Source organism: Nannospalax galili, unplaced genomic scaffold (assembly GCF_000622305.1).
Source record: "Nannospalax galili isolate Female #2095 unplaced genomic scaffold, S.galili_v1.0 scaffold1387, whole genome shotgun sequence".
Classification (NCBI taxonomy): domain Eukaryota; kingdom Metazoa; phylum Chordata; class Mammalia; order Rodentia; family Spalacidae; genus Nannospalax; species Nannospalax galili.
This window is the reverse complement of record NW_008355976.1, coordinates 311,281-325,124: the sequence shown is the minus strand read 5'-3', so window position 1 is coordinate 325,124 and position 13,844 is coordinate 311,281. Positions and strand designations below refer to the sequence as shown.

The 13,844-nt window shown below is 50.2% G+C and overlaps 1 protein-coding gene across 7 annotated transcripts in view; it reads left to right on the top strand.

Annotated features, from left to right (window-relative positions):
* The first annotated feature begins 9,055 nt into the window (after window positions 1–9,055).
* The window catches only part of Inppl1 (inositol polyphosphate phosphatase like 1), a 14,903-nt gene continuing 10,114 nt past the window's right edge, over window positions 9,056–13,844 (top strand). For 3 of the 7 annotated variants that reach the window (XM_017803463.2, XM_029556616.1, XM_008854052.3), the window contains exons 1-4: window positions 9,737–9,846; window positions 10,310–10,682; window positions 13,262–13,325; window positions 13,416–13,566. In XM_017803463.2, coding sequence (XP_017658952.1) covers window positions 10,501–10,682; window positions 13,262–13,325; window positions 13,416–13,566 — 397 coding nt within the window. In that variant the 5' untranslated portion in view covers window positions 9,737–9,846; window positions 10,310–10,500. The other 4 variants (XM_029556613.1, XM_008854050.3, XM_029556614.1 and 1 more) reach the window with 4 other exon arrangements.

The window sequence follows — 13,844 nt, the reverse complement described above, 5'->3', positions numbered from 1 at the left end:
ATACATTTCCCTAAGTTCACTCTCTGGACTGGAGATGTGGCTTTTGCCTAGTATTTTCAAGGTCCTGGGGCCTGTAACTAGTTCCACAGAAAGGAAAATAAAACAAGGAAAGAGGGAGGGGAGGGGAGGCCTCTTCGAGGAAGGTGCCTCAGAGAGGAAGAGCCTGGAAGAAAGACCTGACCCACAAACACAGAGCCTTGAGAGGGGAACTCCGGAAGGGATCCAAGCACGTAGGAATGGTAAGAAAGAGGCAGGGGTCTTGTGTCCATTATCAACTACTTGGTGCTTCAGTGGCAGAGCCCAGAGGAACAGTTGTGTAGTGGGTGGGATGAGGGCAGAACAAACAAAGAAGGGGATCATCACTTTTACCAAGTACATCCTATGACCCCAAGTGTTTGTCTGGTTGGTTCTAACTATTAAGGGGGGTGTATTTGTTTATTTTTAATTGTTAATTTGGTTTTCGTTTGGATTAATTTTTATTTTATGTGTATGAGTGTTTTACCTTCATGTATGTAAATTCATCCATGTGTGCAAGGTTTGCGGAGGTCAGAAGAGGGTGTCAGGTCTTCAAAACTGGAATTACAGACAATAGTTAACCACCATGTGGGTTCTGGGAACTGAACTCAGGTCTTCTGCAAGAACAGTCAGTGCTCTTAACCGCTGAGCCATCTCTCCAGTCCCTGGTGTTGTTCTTTTGAGACAGCGTCTCAGTATGTAACCCTGGTTGGCCTAGAACTTATTATATAGACCAGGCTGGCCTTGAACTCACAGAGATCCACCTACCTCTGCTGGGATGAAAGGTATGTGCTACCAGACCCAGCTTATTTTAAAATTTTTAAAATTTACATTTATTTTATTTAATTTTTAAATTTATTTTTATTTTATGTATATGAGTATTTTGCATGTATGGAAATGTACCAATGCTTCCAATACCCATGGAGGCCAGAAGGGGGCGTTGGATATCCTGGAACTAGAGTTACAGATGGATGTTAGCTGCCATATGGGTACTGGGAATTGAACCTGGGTCTGCTGCAAGAGCAGCCAGTGCTCTTAACTGCTGAGCCAGCTCTAGTTACTATTATTTATTTATTTATTATTATTAATTAATTTATTTATTTATTATCTTTGAGACAGTCTCACTATGCAGCCTTGGAACTCACTATATTGGCCAAGCTGGCCTTGAACTCACAGAGATTCATCTGCTTCTGCCTCCCAAGTGTTGGTATTAAAGACATGGGCCACCATCCTCAGCTGCTTTTGTTTCTTTGAGAAGTGAGGTGAGATTTGATACCTTTGCCCACAAAAGCTGAGGTCAGGATAAGGTGAAGTGGGGAATGGCTTTCAGAGAGCAGAGAAGGAAAAAGACAGGAAGCAAAGTCGTTTAGAAACCACCACTCTTTCCATTTCTGTACCCTTTAACCAAACACCATCCTGTGGGTTATGTCACTTGATCGTTCTGCCAATCTAGTGAACTCAGCAGGGCTGGGTCACCATCTTCCCCAGGGCTAAAAGGGATTTCTAGGCCAACATGAAGAACCAGGTGATGCAGGATCTGGTGCAGAGCACTTGCTGTGACAGGATGAGGAACCCTGTGTCTCTGGTCCTTTGTAAGGTAGCAAGCCATGGACTTAAACTGTTTAACTATTTATTTGCCATGAAGCCCAGAGAGAAGATGAGGGCGCCAGGCATCACATATCTTCTGGCTTGGGAAGATCTCCTGAGGGCCCACACACTAACCCCAGCTTTCCTTCTAAACCTTTCATGCCAGGGGGTGAGAGAGGGTTCTTGCTGGACCTCTACTCCAGCCTCAGGGAACCTTGGACCCCAGCAATGAAGAGAGTCTGACCTCATCTTTCACTGTGCTGATAGAAAGTCTGAGGCAGGGAGTGAAGGAGGCATCCTGGAAGGATCTCTTCCCACCTCAGGTCTAGGTCTCCCTAATCACAGCTCCCTCTGCACAGACAGAAAGACATGGTCTGGAAACTGATACCACTCCTGCTTCCGGCCTGGATTGCCACCACATGCTGTGCTTGAGACCAAACGGACCTGTCAATGTTTGCATGGATGCCAAATACCACAAGACAAAGCCATGCCCAGAGGCCAAGCTGCATGACCAGGTTCTGTTGGAGGGCGCTGGGGCTGCCAGGGAGGAGGAAGTCAGGGTGGTGGTGGCGAGGGGCCAGAGAAGCCCTCCCCTCCCCACCCAGCTATTTCTTTGGGAGATAATGAAGGCGAAGAGCAGAGAGTGGTAAGGTGAGTTTGTGTGTGCAATGATGCAGTGATCATTCTCTGAACTTCTGTTAGATGCCATGTGATTTCACCCTCCCAATGGTTCTGTAGATATTCTCTGCATCACAGAGAAACAGAGACCTATGGAAGCACATGGACCCACACAAAAGAACTAGACATGATGCTGGATGTGGTGGCACATGCCTTTGGTCCCAACACTCGGGAGGCAGCGGCAGGCATATCTCTGTGAGTTCAAAGCAAGCTAGGTCTGCATAGCAAGTTTCAGGACAGCAGATGCTACAGGGAGACCAGGTCTCAAAAAGACTAAAAAAAGAATTAGACATGAGCAGCATTATAGTGGGAGTGGGGTGGGGTGGGGTAGGACTAGGGTAAGCTCCTCTAGAAATCTGGAAGGTGAAAGACCATGGGAGAAATGGCTCTTCTTACCCTCAGTTCCATGGAGTGCCAAATGCAGAGCGGGGATGGCTTTTTGTGAGAGCCACACTTGGTGTGGGGACCGTAATTTACATAGTCTATAAACATTTATGCCAGTAGATCGAAACGTTATTAAACTCAATGTATCCTTTTTATGGCAAATATGTTTAGACCTTCTTTTCCATTATGGAATGAAATCCAAGGCTAATAAAAAACAAACTACTTGTATTTATGCTTCACTGTATAATAGTTCGTTTTATTATTGCTTTGTCTATCCCAGGGGCAATGAGGCCCCAGGAAGGCAGGAAATGCTCTTTGCTCAAACACCTGTGTATAAGCTGGGTGTGGTGGCACCCCTGTAATCTCATTTAAATTTTAATTTTCTTTCTGAGCCAGGATCTTACCATGTAGATTGGCTTTGGGTTTATAGGAGGAGGTTTCCTACCTACCTCAGCATTCTGAGTGCCACGATTACAAAGCTGAGCCAACACATCTGATGAAAATGCTTTTTGAATTATCCATTATTATTTTTTTGGTCTTTTTGAGACGGTCTTTCTGTAGCATCAGCTGGCCTGCCACTCACTATGTAGACCAGGCTGGTCTTGAACTCACAGAAATCTGCCTGCCTCTGCTGCCCTAGTGCTGGGATTAAAGGCATGCGCCACCATGCCGGTTTAATTATCTATTATACTTTTTAGCCACCATACCCTTTTGTATTTATTATTTTAAGGAGACCCTGTTTCAAAAAGACCAATAAATAAATAAATAAATAAATAAATAAATAAATAAATCTAAACAGATGGGCCTGAGCCGTGTAAGAAAGGAAACTGATAAGCTGGGTGTGGTAGTGCACACCTTTAATCCAAGTCACTAGGGAGGCAGAGGCAGGTGGATCTCTGTGAGTTCAAGGCCAGCTTGGTCTACTTGGCAAGTTCCAGATTAGCTGGGGCTACAGAGAGACCCTGTCTCAAAAACACCAAAAAAATAAAAAAATAAAAATAAAAATCTATCTGTAATACATAGGCAAGACAAACAAAAAGTACAGGCACTTTTGTACCTACCTGATTATGTCCTGATAATCCCATCATAAGGCAAAAATGATGTAACATACTTAACCTACATCACACCTTTCCCACCCAGTACACTGCATATGGACTATTGTACTTCATGATCCTGAGGAGGAACTGTGGCTTGCTGCCCTACATTGCTGGACAGTGTGGGGCATAATAAGGACTGCATATTGCTAGCCCATGAAAAGCACAGTTTTTACTGAATGCTTAGCCCTATGGTACCATCTTAAAGTTTAAAAAAAAAATTCCAAGTTAGCTGGGCGTGGTGGCACCCACCTTTAATTCCAGTACTCGGGAGGCAGAGGCAGGCGGATCTCTGTGAGTTCGAGGCTAGCCTGGTCTCCATAGCAAATCCAGGCCAGTTGGGGCTACAAGGGAAAAAAAAAAAAAAAAAAAAAAAAAAAAAAAAAAAAAAAAAAAAATCCAAGTCAATCCACTTTAAGCCAAGGAAGATATACTAAGTACCAATAATATATTTCAGTCAGCTCTCTGGTATGACTTTACTAGAAGAAATTAAGAAATAGCATGTTTACTTATATTCACAAAATCAGATGAGTAGGGCAGTTACAAATGAAGATCACTACAGGTGTGCTCTCTAAAATCTTTTAAGGAGAACTGACAATGCGTGTACTGCCTGGATGTAGGTAAGTGCGCCCGTGTTGTGTGATGCCCGAGGACAGAAGAGCCTGTCGGATCCCCTGGAACTGGAGTTATGGACAGTTTGTTGCCACGTAGGTGCTGGGATACGAACCCGGGTCTTCTGCAAGAACAGTCAGTGTTCTTAACTGCTGAGCCATCTCTCCAGTCCGAAAACTTTTTTATTTTTATTTTTTATCTTTTTGAGACAGGGTCTCCCTGTAGCCCCAGCTGCCTGGAACTTACTATGTAGACCAGGCTGGCCTTGAACTCACAGAGATCCACCTGCTTCTGCCTTCTGAGTGCTGGGACTAATGGTATGTGCTACCATGCCCAGCCTATGACAAAACTTTTTTCTTTTCTTTTCTTTCCTTTTTTTTTCCCTCCTCGTTTGGTTTCTTTGGAGACAGGATCTCACCATGTAGCCTGGCTGGCCTGGAATTTGATGTGTAGATCAGGTTGGCTTCAAATGTGCTGTGGCATCTCTGTCTGTTTTTCAAGTGCTGGATTAAAGGCATATGCCAGCATGACAGGCATAATTTTCTAAGTCATGAATAGCTTTGGTAGAACAGAGAACACAGTACCACCTTGAATGCTGTACTATTTTTAGCCTCAGGAAACCCATCTACATTAGAAGTTGTGGATTATGATGTGTTTATGGTAAGGTGATATCTTATTGTGTCTGGTCCTGGCTTTTCCACTGGGGCCAAATTTTTAAATGTTGTTTATTTTAATTTTATGCGTATGACCGTTCTGCCAGAATGGATGCAAGTGCACCCATGTGTGCAATGCCTGTGGAGATTAGAATAGAGCACTGGATCCCCTGGAATTGGAGTTACAGATGGTTGTTAGCCACCACGTGGGTGCTGGGAACTGAACCCAAGTCTCTGCAAGAGCAACCTGTGCTCTTAACCTCTGAGCCAGTTCTCCAGTCCATATTTGTTTTTTTGAGGCAAGCTTTTATGTAGTTCAAACTGATTTCAAATTCAGGATGTAGCTGAGGATGACCTTTTACTTCTGATCCTCTTGCCTCTACCTCCTGAGTGTTGGGTTTACGAATGTGCACCACCATGACTGGATTATATTTTGTTTTGTTTTTTTGAGAGAGAATCTCATCCACCTTGTCTAGGCTGGTCTTGAATTCATGATCCTTCAGCCTTAGTCCCCTGACTTACAGGCATGTGCCAACATGCGCAGCTGAACTTTATAAAGTGTGAGGCCCTATATGAAAGAGGACTATTACCCCAAAGGGAAGGTTCCCCTGGGCTCTCACAGCTTCTTTTTAAATATTTTATTTACTTTTATTTTGTGTATGAGTATTTTGCCTGCATGTATGTAAGTGCACCTTGTGATTGGAATACCCACACAGGCCAGAAGAGGGCATCTGATCCCCTGAAACTGGAGTTATTGATCATTGTTAGCTGTCATGTATATGTGCTGTTACAGCAACCAGTGCTCCTAACCACTGAGCCATCTCTTCAGCCCTTCTCATAGCTTCTTTTTCACACACATTTTATCATCCTGGACGCCAAGGATATGGAGGGGCCCTTGTGTTCACAGAACAGCCTGCTTGGTAAAAGGGTGTCAGGACCAAATGGAGCAAGGCTAAAAGGAGACAGGAGGTGGGGAGTAGGGTAGAAAGACTCAGTTCTGTGCCTTCCTCAACCAGTGTAGTCCTTGGAAGGGAAATGCCTGCTGCTTGGTCAACACTACCCAGGAACTGCACAAGGACAGCTCCCTCTTGTACAACTTCTACTGGGATCATTGTGGCAAGATGGAGCCTGCCTGCAAGCATAATTTCATCCAAGATACCTGTCTCTATGAGTGTCCCAAAACCTGGGACCTTGGATCTACTAGGTACATGTGTGTCTACCTCACATATTTTTTTGGTCTTTTTGAGACAGGGTCTCCCTGTAGTCCCAGTTGGCCTTGAACTCACTAAGTAGATCAGGCTGGTCTTGAACTCACAGAGATCTGCTTGCCTCTGCCTCCTGAGTGCTGGGATTAAAGGCTTGGGCCACCACTCCCAGTGGACTCAGTCTCTTTACAGGTATAGCTACCAACACCCATAAGTGGACCAGAGCTGGTGTAAAGAGTGCTTCCTGGATGTTCCCTTATGCAAAGAGAACTGCTGTACCTCCTCCACTTGCAAGAGGAGTCCCACAAAGGCTGGGACTGGGCCTCAGGTAAGGGTCTGCGGGTAGGGAGATGGAGGTGGGATTTAGAAAAGGGGAGGTTAAAGATTTGTAGGGTGACCAGAAGTGAGCTTTGACCCCAGGGCTGAACATCCATGTCCATCATGGCTACCTGCAGGACTTAATGAGTGCCCAGCTACAGCTGTCCGCCACACATTTCTGGACTACTTCCCTGACCGTTCACCAACCTTTGTTAGGGTCTCTGGAGTCACTCCTACGAGGTCAGCAACTACAGCAGAGGGAGTGTCTGCTGAATTTAGATGTGGTTTGACCAACCTAGCCCAAGCAACCCCAATGAGGAGGTGGCAAAGTTTTATGCTTTGTTTCCGACACCTGGGGCCACGCTCCATGCCGTGGGGCTTCTTGGGCCCAGCCTGGTCCCGATGCTGCCACACTGGCTCCTTGGCTAAGGACAGTCCTCTCTCGACCTCTCCTCTCTCTACCCACAGTTTGGATGATCAGGCTGGGCTCAGGTCATCAGGTCAGCTCCTGTGCCTGGATGAGGAAGTGCTAAGCTTGCTTGCATTCCATACCCCTGCTGCCCAACTCCTGCTCCATGGTGTGGCCTGGGGTTCCTATAACAGTCAGTTCTAATAAATCTGTGATATATCTGAACCTGATGAATTATTTTCATTGTGAGTTTACTGGTAGGTGGGGACAGATTCCATAGTTTTTGAATCCCTTCCAGTTCCTGACTGCCACTTTCTATGTAAAACAGTTGTAATTAGTTTCCTCTACCTAGAAAACAGGTGAACCCAGTGTCTGCACACTAATAGTCTGTAGGGATCCAGTTCCTGTAGGGGTTCCAGATGAGAAGCAGGTCCAGGATTATTTCTGTCCGTTCCCAAACATTTCCCCTTTGGAGGCTGAGAATGTAGCTCAGTTGGGAGAGTGTGTGCTTAGCATGCAGGAAGCCCTAGAGAATGGTGGTGGCACAATCTCAGCACTTGGGAGATGGAGGCAGGATATGAAGTTCAGTGTCATCCTTGATTACATAGAGAGTTTGAAACCCGTGGGATATATGAGACTGTCTCAAAAAGAAAACACATCTCATGTCTCCATCCCATCTGCTTAGATCTGTGCTCAGCTTACAGTGGGACAGCTGGAGATAGTCCAGCAAAGGTTCTGAATTCCAGTGCAAGGGGGAAACAATTCACACTGGCTAAAATGTAGATTGAAGGGGCTTGTGATCTTCAGAAGAGGAAAAGCATCAACCGGGACTACAATCTGGAAGATCCCTGTAGAGGAAATACTCATGAGCTGTGTTCTACAGATGTGGCTAAAGGTTAGAAGCCTTTAGAGGCTCCCAAAGGTAGAAGCAGCAACCCCCTCATAAGTTATTTATTTTATGTATATGTGTGTATGTCTATAGCTGCACTGGCACCATGGCACAGGTGTGGAAGTCAGAGGACAACCTGCTAGAGGCTCTCTCCGTCTACCACGTGTTCCAGAACTCAGATTTTCAGGCTTGGTGGCAAGTGCCTTTACCCACTCAGCCATCTCTCTTCTTTGACATCTGTCCTTTTTGGGAATTGTAAATATGATTTTGGAGGGTTGTGTTCTCTCTCTCTTTCTCTCTCTCTCTCCTCTCTGGATTATAGGATACAGGCCTGGGCAAGTAATCCATGCTGCTTGCTCTAGCTTTGTATAGTTGATTTCTGGGTCTTTTGTGTTCCTTCTCCCTTGGGGATGGTTTTCCTGGTGGCTTTTGTTGTTGTTGTTTGCTTGTTTAGACATGGTCTCCCTATACCTGCAGCTGGTCTCCATGGAACTCACTATGTAGACCGGGCCTGTAGATACAGCTGTCTTCCCAATGTGGGGTTCAAATGCGAGCACCACACCCAACTCCATGGTCTTTGTCTTCACATTGTTACCGCAGTTATCCCCAGGGAGGCACAAGTACCTGTCTGAGAACAGCTTACAGGTGGGTGACCCAGCTGGATGGGACTAGAACCCAAGTTGTAGATCCCTAGTCCAGATCTCTGCCCAAAACACCAGGGTGGCCCCTGACACCAGGATCATCTTCCTTCTTGGAAAAAGGACGGGAGGAGTTGGTCACAGATTCGAGAATGAGTTACTGGATTCCTGGCAGGATCTGGAGGCAAGAGTGGGTAGGTGGAGGATTTCTGTTATTGTATTTATCTGGTCTGGAAGGTCCTCACAGCTGGGTTAAGCCAAGGCGTATTTGAAATGGAGGAAACTCCTCTGGATTGACCCAGGCTCGGTCAACAGGTTCAAATTTACCAAAGGGAAAGTTGTCTCCCAGGTTAAAGGGATGCTCCAACGTCTTTCAGGAGTTGGCGGCTGTAGACAAACGGCTGGAGGCCTGCGCCTTTAAGGAACCAGGGGGCAGAGGGGCGGGGCAGGAAGAGAAATCCCTGGAGACGCAGCCACCTTCTAGGTCTTTTTTTAGGGGGGGAAGGGGCGGGGCTCCCCCGTTCGGGCCCTGCCCCCTGGTCTCCTGCTGCGTTCCCCCTTCCGCTCTGGGAGGTGGGTGGATGGGAGGTCTCGGGAGCTCCCTGTTCGGCTGCTGGCCTGCCGAGGCGCAAGTTTGTTGACTTGGAAGGAGTAGCTGGGGCGGGGGCGGTGCTAATAATACCCGTTCATTCCCCCGTCGCGCTTCACAGTTTACACAGCTGTCACCTTCGTTACTCCTTAATTAATAATAAAAATAGCCGCCGTCCCGGAGCTCCCGCTGGGTGCCAGGCCCCCAGGCTTTATGAGCACAGTCCCATTGAGTCTGCCCTCGTCACGTTACCCCCATTGTAGAGAGCGGGAAGCCGAGGCGCAGAGAGGTGCTGGGACTCGCCCGAGGTCACTCGGCGGCTGTGCGGCGCGGGGACCCAGACGCGGGCCGGTGAGGCGGGGTGCGGGGCTGCCCCAGCTCGGGGGCGGGGCGCGGGCGGGGCGGGAGGCGCGGGGGTGCGCGGCGGCGGCGGATGGCCATCTTAAGTAGCCGTGGGGAGTCCAGGGCTGCCTCCCCTGGCCTGGAGTCACCCGAGCCACCCCAGAGGTGGGGGCCTGCCTGCGGCGGCGGCGGCTCTGGGCCGAGGCTCGGGAGCCTGGGACTTGAGAGAACTTTCTTCTGGATGGTCTAGGGGGTCCTTCTGCCCTCGGACTGCAGAACCCGGGCCTGCGGTTGTGGGGCGTGGTGCCAGGGGACTTGGCCAGGGCGGGGGAGGGGGGCTGTGGCGGGCTGGAGGACTTTCCGGGGACCCGTGCCTGAGGACTGGAGGACCCTGGGCCGTGGGGTGTGGAGGAGCATCGGATCTCTTTGGAGGGTATCCTTTTTGTGGGTTATGTCAGGGACCGGATTCTGGGGGTTCAGGTCTGAAGGAGCGCTGGATTCCGCAAGACTTGGGGGGAATCTTGCTCGCTTGCCTTCCTTTGAGAACCCGGATCCCTCCAGGCTGTAGGGGCGCCGAGTGGAATGGGTCTGTAGTGCAGACTTTTCTGGGGATTAGGGGTTATCTCATTGCGAATACTGAGAGGGTTGAATTCACCGGGGAGGGCCAGGACTCCCAAGTGGTCGGGAAGCAGGGTGGAGGGGCAGGATCGTTGAACGGTTTGGGGGTGCGGGTCCTGCAGGACCGTGGCGGGGGGGCGCATCGTCCTTGCAGAGAGGTTGGGGGCAGGGGCGGCCCGGGCTCTGGGCCGAGCGGAGGGGGAGGGGACCGGCCTGTGCCGCGCTGCGCTCCCGCCCCTCCCCCGCCGCCTCTGAACAAACTTTTCTTTCTCCTCAAGTTGAGGCCGGCGCTGCAGGCAGCGGCTACTGTGCTCCGAACCGGACGGCCTGCGCGGCTGAGCGTGGAACCCGGATCCCCGGCGGATCCTCACGCCCGAGACCCAGGCACGGTCCCAGCCTCGGCTCCTAGCTTCCCGGGGCGGATGGCGCGCGGCGGCTGGCACCGGCGGCGCTGAGCCCTGAGCGGGCCATGGCCTCGGCGTGCGGGGCGCCGGGCTCCGGGGGTGCGCTGGGCAGCCCGGCCCCTGCCTGGTATCACCGGGACCTGAGCCGCGCTGCCGCGGAGGAGCTGCTGGCTCGGGCCGGCCGCGATGGCAGCTTCCTGGTGCGAGACAGCGAGAGCGTGGCGGGGGCCTTCGCACTCTGCGTGCTGTGAGTGGGGCGGGGGCACGCCCGGTGTGCCTTGGCACGGTGGGAGTGGTGGGGGTGACTGGGGCGGTGGGACGGCAGCCCCGCCTCCATCCCCCGAAGTGGGGACCTTGACTTTATCCCTAGGCGGAGGAAGGATACAGGGGGCACTTCCTGCTCTGTCTGCCAGCACTTTCTGGTGCCTGGGGCCAGAGTTCTGAGGCCCAGGGTGGTTGTGATGGGAAGAAATTGCAGGCAGTGTCTGCAGATCCGCTCAGACCCCCCACCCCCCAATGCCTCTGGCTCATAGCGAAAAGATGCAAGGTTCCACGTGTGTATGCAGTCATTTTTAAAGGACTGAGTTGGTACGGTAGACAGTGGGGACAGTTGGAGGCAAAGGGACTAGTGTTAGGATGCTCAGCCGCTTCCCTAAGGAGTCTGTCCCACCATTTGGGGTTGGGGGGGCGTACTACTGGTGTTGAGAGGAAGGCTTGGGGAGGCAGTAGGGTGGAACTCTATGGGAGAGAGCCATTTCATGAATCAATGAGTGAGTCGCTTCTGACTCTGGCGTGAGCTCTGGTTATCTTGAGTGCTGAGGGTAAAGCTAGACTTGGCAGCCCTCAGAGGGTGCCTGGTTCTGTGCCTGTACCTGGCAGCTATGTGTGTGGAGCTTGTGCTTTCTGTTTTTCAGTGTTCTCTCTGACCTGTACTCCTGGCCTCACAGTTTGACACTGAGTGGGCCTCTAATGAGTGGGAAGCCTCAGGTGCAGCTGTGTTTAGATCTAGTGACCTTCTGCCGAGTGAAACATTGTCCAACCCCCCTGCCCTCCGGCAGTTCTTCTCCCCTTCTGTTCTCCTGACATCTTTGGGGATGCTTTGGCTTGGCTCAGGAGAAAGTTTTAATTATCACATCCGGGATGGAGCAATGGGCATCTAGTGGGTAGAAGCCAGAGATGCTGTTACACATTTGACAGCACTTGAGACAGTTGCTCCACAACAAAGGATTATAGGGTTCCAAATGTCAGTAGCACAGAGGTTGAGAACTCTAACCTAGGCAGCTGACCTGTGAAGTCTGGTCAACCTAAGCTTCTGCCACAAGTCTGAGGCCCACCCAATAGGGGGAGACTAAATCTGGAAAGCTTAGGCCTATGAGTATTCCAGGAGTCCTTCCTCCTAGCCACCTCCAAACAGACCCCTTAATTAGGGAGGGGACAGAGGCAGGTGCTGGATCAGCTGTCGAGTGGGAGGGGGACAGCTGGAGCCCTTGTCTGGGTGAGGAACATTATTGTCCCAGTAAGGAGAGAATTTCTGGTTTCATTGCCAGGAGAAGACAAGGGGGTAGGGGAGCTGAGGGCGTTTGTGTGTGTGTGTGTGTGGTGATGGGGTTCATCTTTGCAAGGTGACTGGCTGCTCCCTGCATCTCAGGAGCCTGGCAATAGGGATTTCAAGTGGGAGGTTTCTTAGGCTTCCCAAACAAATACATGTTTGCTTACCTATATACACAAGGCATGTACATGAATAACATTCTAGACACATCCCTGCCCTGAAAGACAAACTGGCTTCTGCCCTGGTTTTAGATATCAGCTCTGCCTTTTATTTGTTCTGTGACTTGGGAAAATAATTTTTTTCTTTTTTTGTGTGTGACTCAGTTTTCTCATCTAGAGGATGGGAATGATAATATCTGCTTTACAATGTATCAAATGAGATCTGTAGGATGCTGAGTACCCAGCATAACACGGAGGCTGGGTTCGGTTAGTCGGGTGCTATTGTAAATACAGATCCGCAGACTTCAAGGTGAGGCATAGCTTTAGGGAAGGGGGTGACCCTCTGGTGTTTGATCCTCTCTGGAACCAGCACCCCCTTCTGCCCAGCACATACCCAGACCATAGTGTCTGTCTGAGGTATAGAAGCCAACGGAACCTTCCATCCCCCACTGTATATATGCCTGGCTCAGCTGTCACCTGCTCAGCTGCTGCTGCCATCTGTCAGCGCCCCTCTTGGCTTAGGGTTCCTAGAGGCCAAGTCTCTCATAGGGATCCCCCTTAGTTCATCATAGTTTCCTGATTTCTGAGGAAGGAGAGCAAGCAAAGCCCTAGGTTGGTGCCCTCACAATCCCCTGTAAAACTGCCCCAGACACACTCAGCTCCAGTAGAGCTAGACACCAACATAAACACAGACAGAGGCTTACACGTGTGCTAATACATTGCCCATGTATGCAAATAGGGTCTAACCAGGCTTCTGAGGAGGACTCTTACTCTGGCGGGGGGCCCAGACTGGTACCACAGCCCAGAGGGGCTGTTTAGACAGCTGTAGAGGCCACAAAAGAGCTGCCTGTTGCTTCCCAGGCCCTGCGGTGGGTGTGGAGTCTATGTAGGTCTGGGAGTAGGAAGGGGGGCCTGGTTATTCTTGCTCTTGTTGGCACTGCTAAGAGGGTGGAAGTTGACTGAACCCATCATTAACCCTGTACAGCCTGGCAAGCGGTTTTAACCAGTCTGAGGGGGCTGGGGGATGAGCCTGGTAACGGGCATATGGGAGAGGGAGGTGCTTTGGGGCTAAGACTTCAGCCTGGTGGTGACGGGTTCTGGTCCCTACCTTGCCATCAGGTATCAGAAGCATGTGCACACATACCGCATTCTGCCGGATGGAGAGGACTTCCTGGCTGTGCAGGTAGGAGCACAGATACCTGATCCTTGATCTTGAACCTGCCTCAGGCTTGGGGACCTGCTGGCTGATTCTCCCATCCTTATTGGCCCACAGACTTCACAGGGTGTGCCTGTGCGCCGTTTCCAGACCCTGGGCGAGCTTATAGGCCTATATGCCCAGCCCAACCAGGGTCTTGTGTGTGCCCTATTGCTGCCTGTAGAGGGAGAGAGAGAGCCAGACCTGCCTGATGACCGGGATGCTTCAGGTATTGTCCATCATATAGTGTGAAAAATGCCATCCTTGGGCTGAGGAGATGGCTCAGCAGGTGAAGCACTTAACCACATAAGTGTGAGGACCAGAATTCAGATCCCCAGAACCCCATAAAAGTCAGGTAGGTGTGGTGGCCCTGGACAGGGAATCCCAGCTCAATATATAAGTATGATGGAGAGTGATGGAGGAAGATTTCTGGAGCCTACACATTGTGTGTGTGTCTGGGCACACACATACAGACACACACATATCACACATAGATATGCAGGAAAA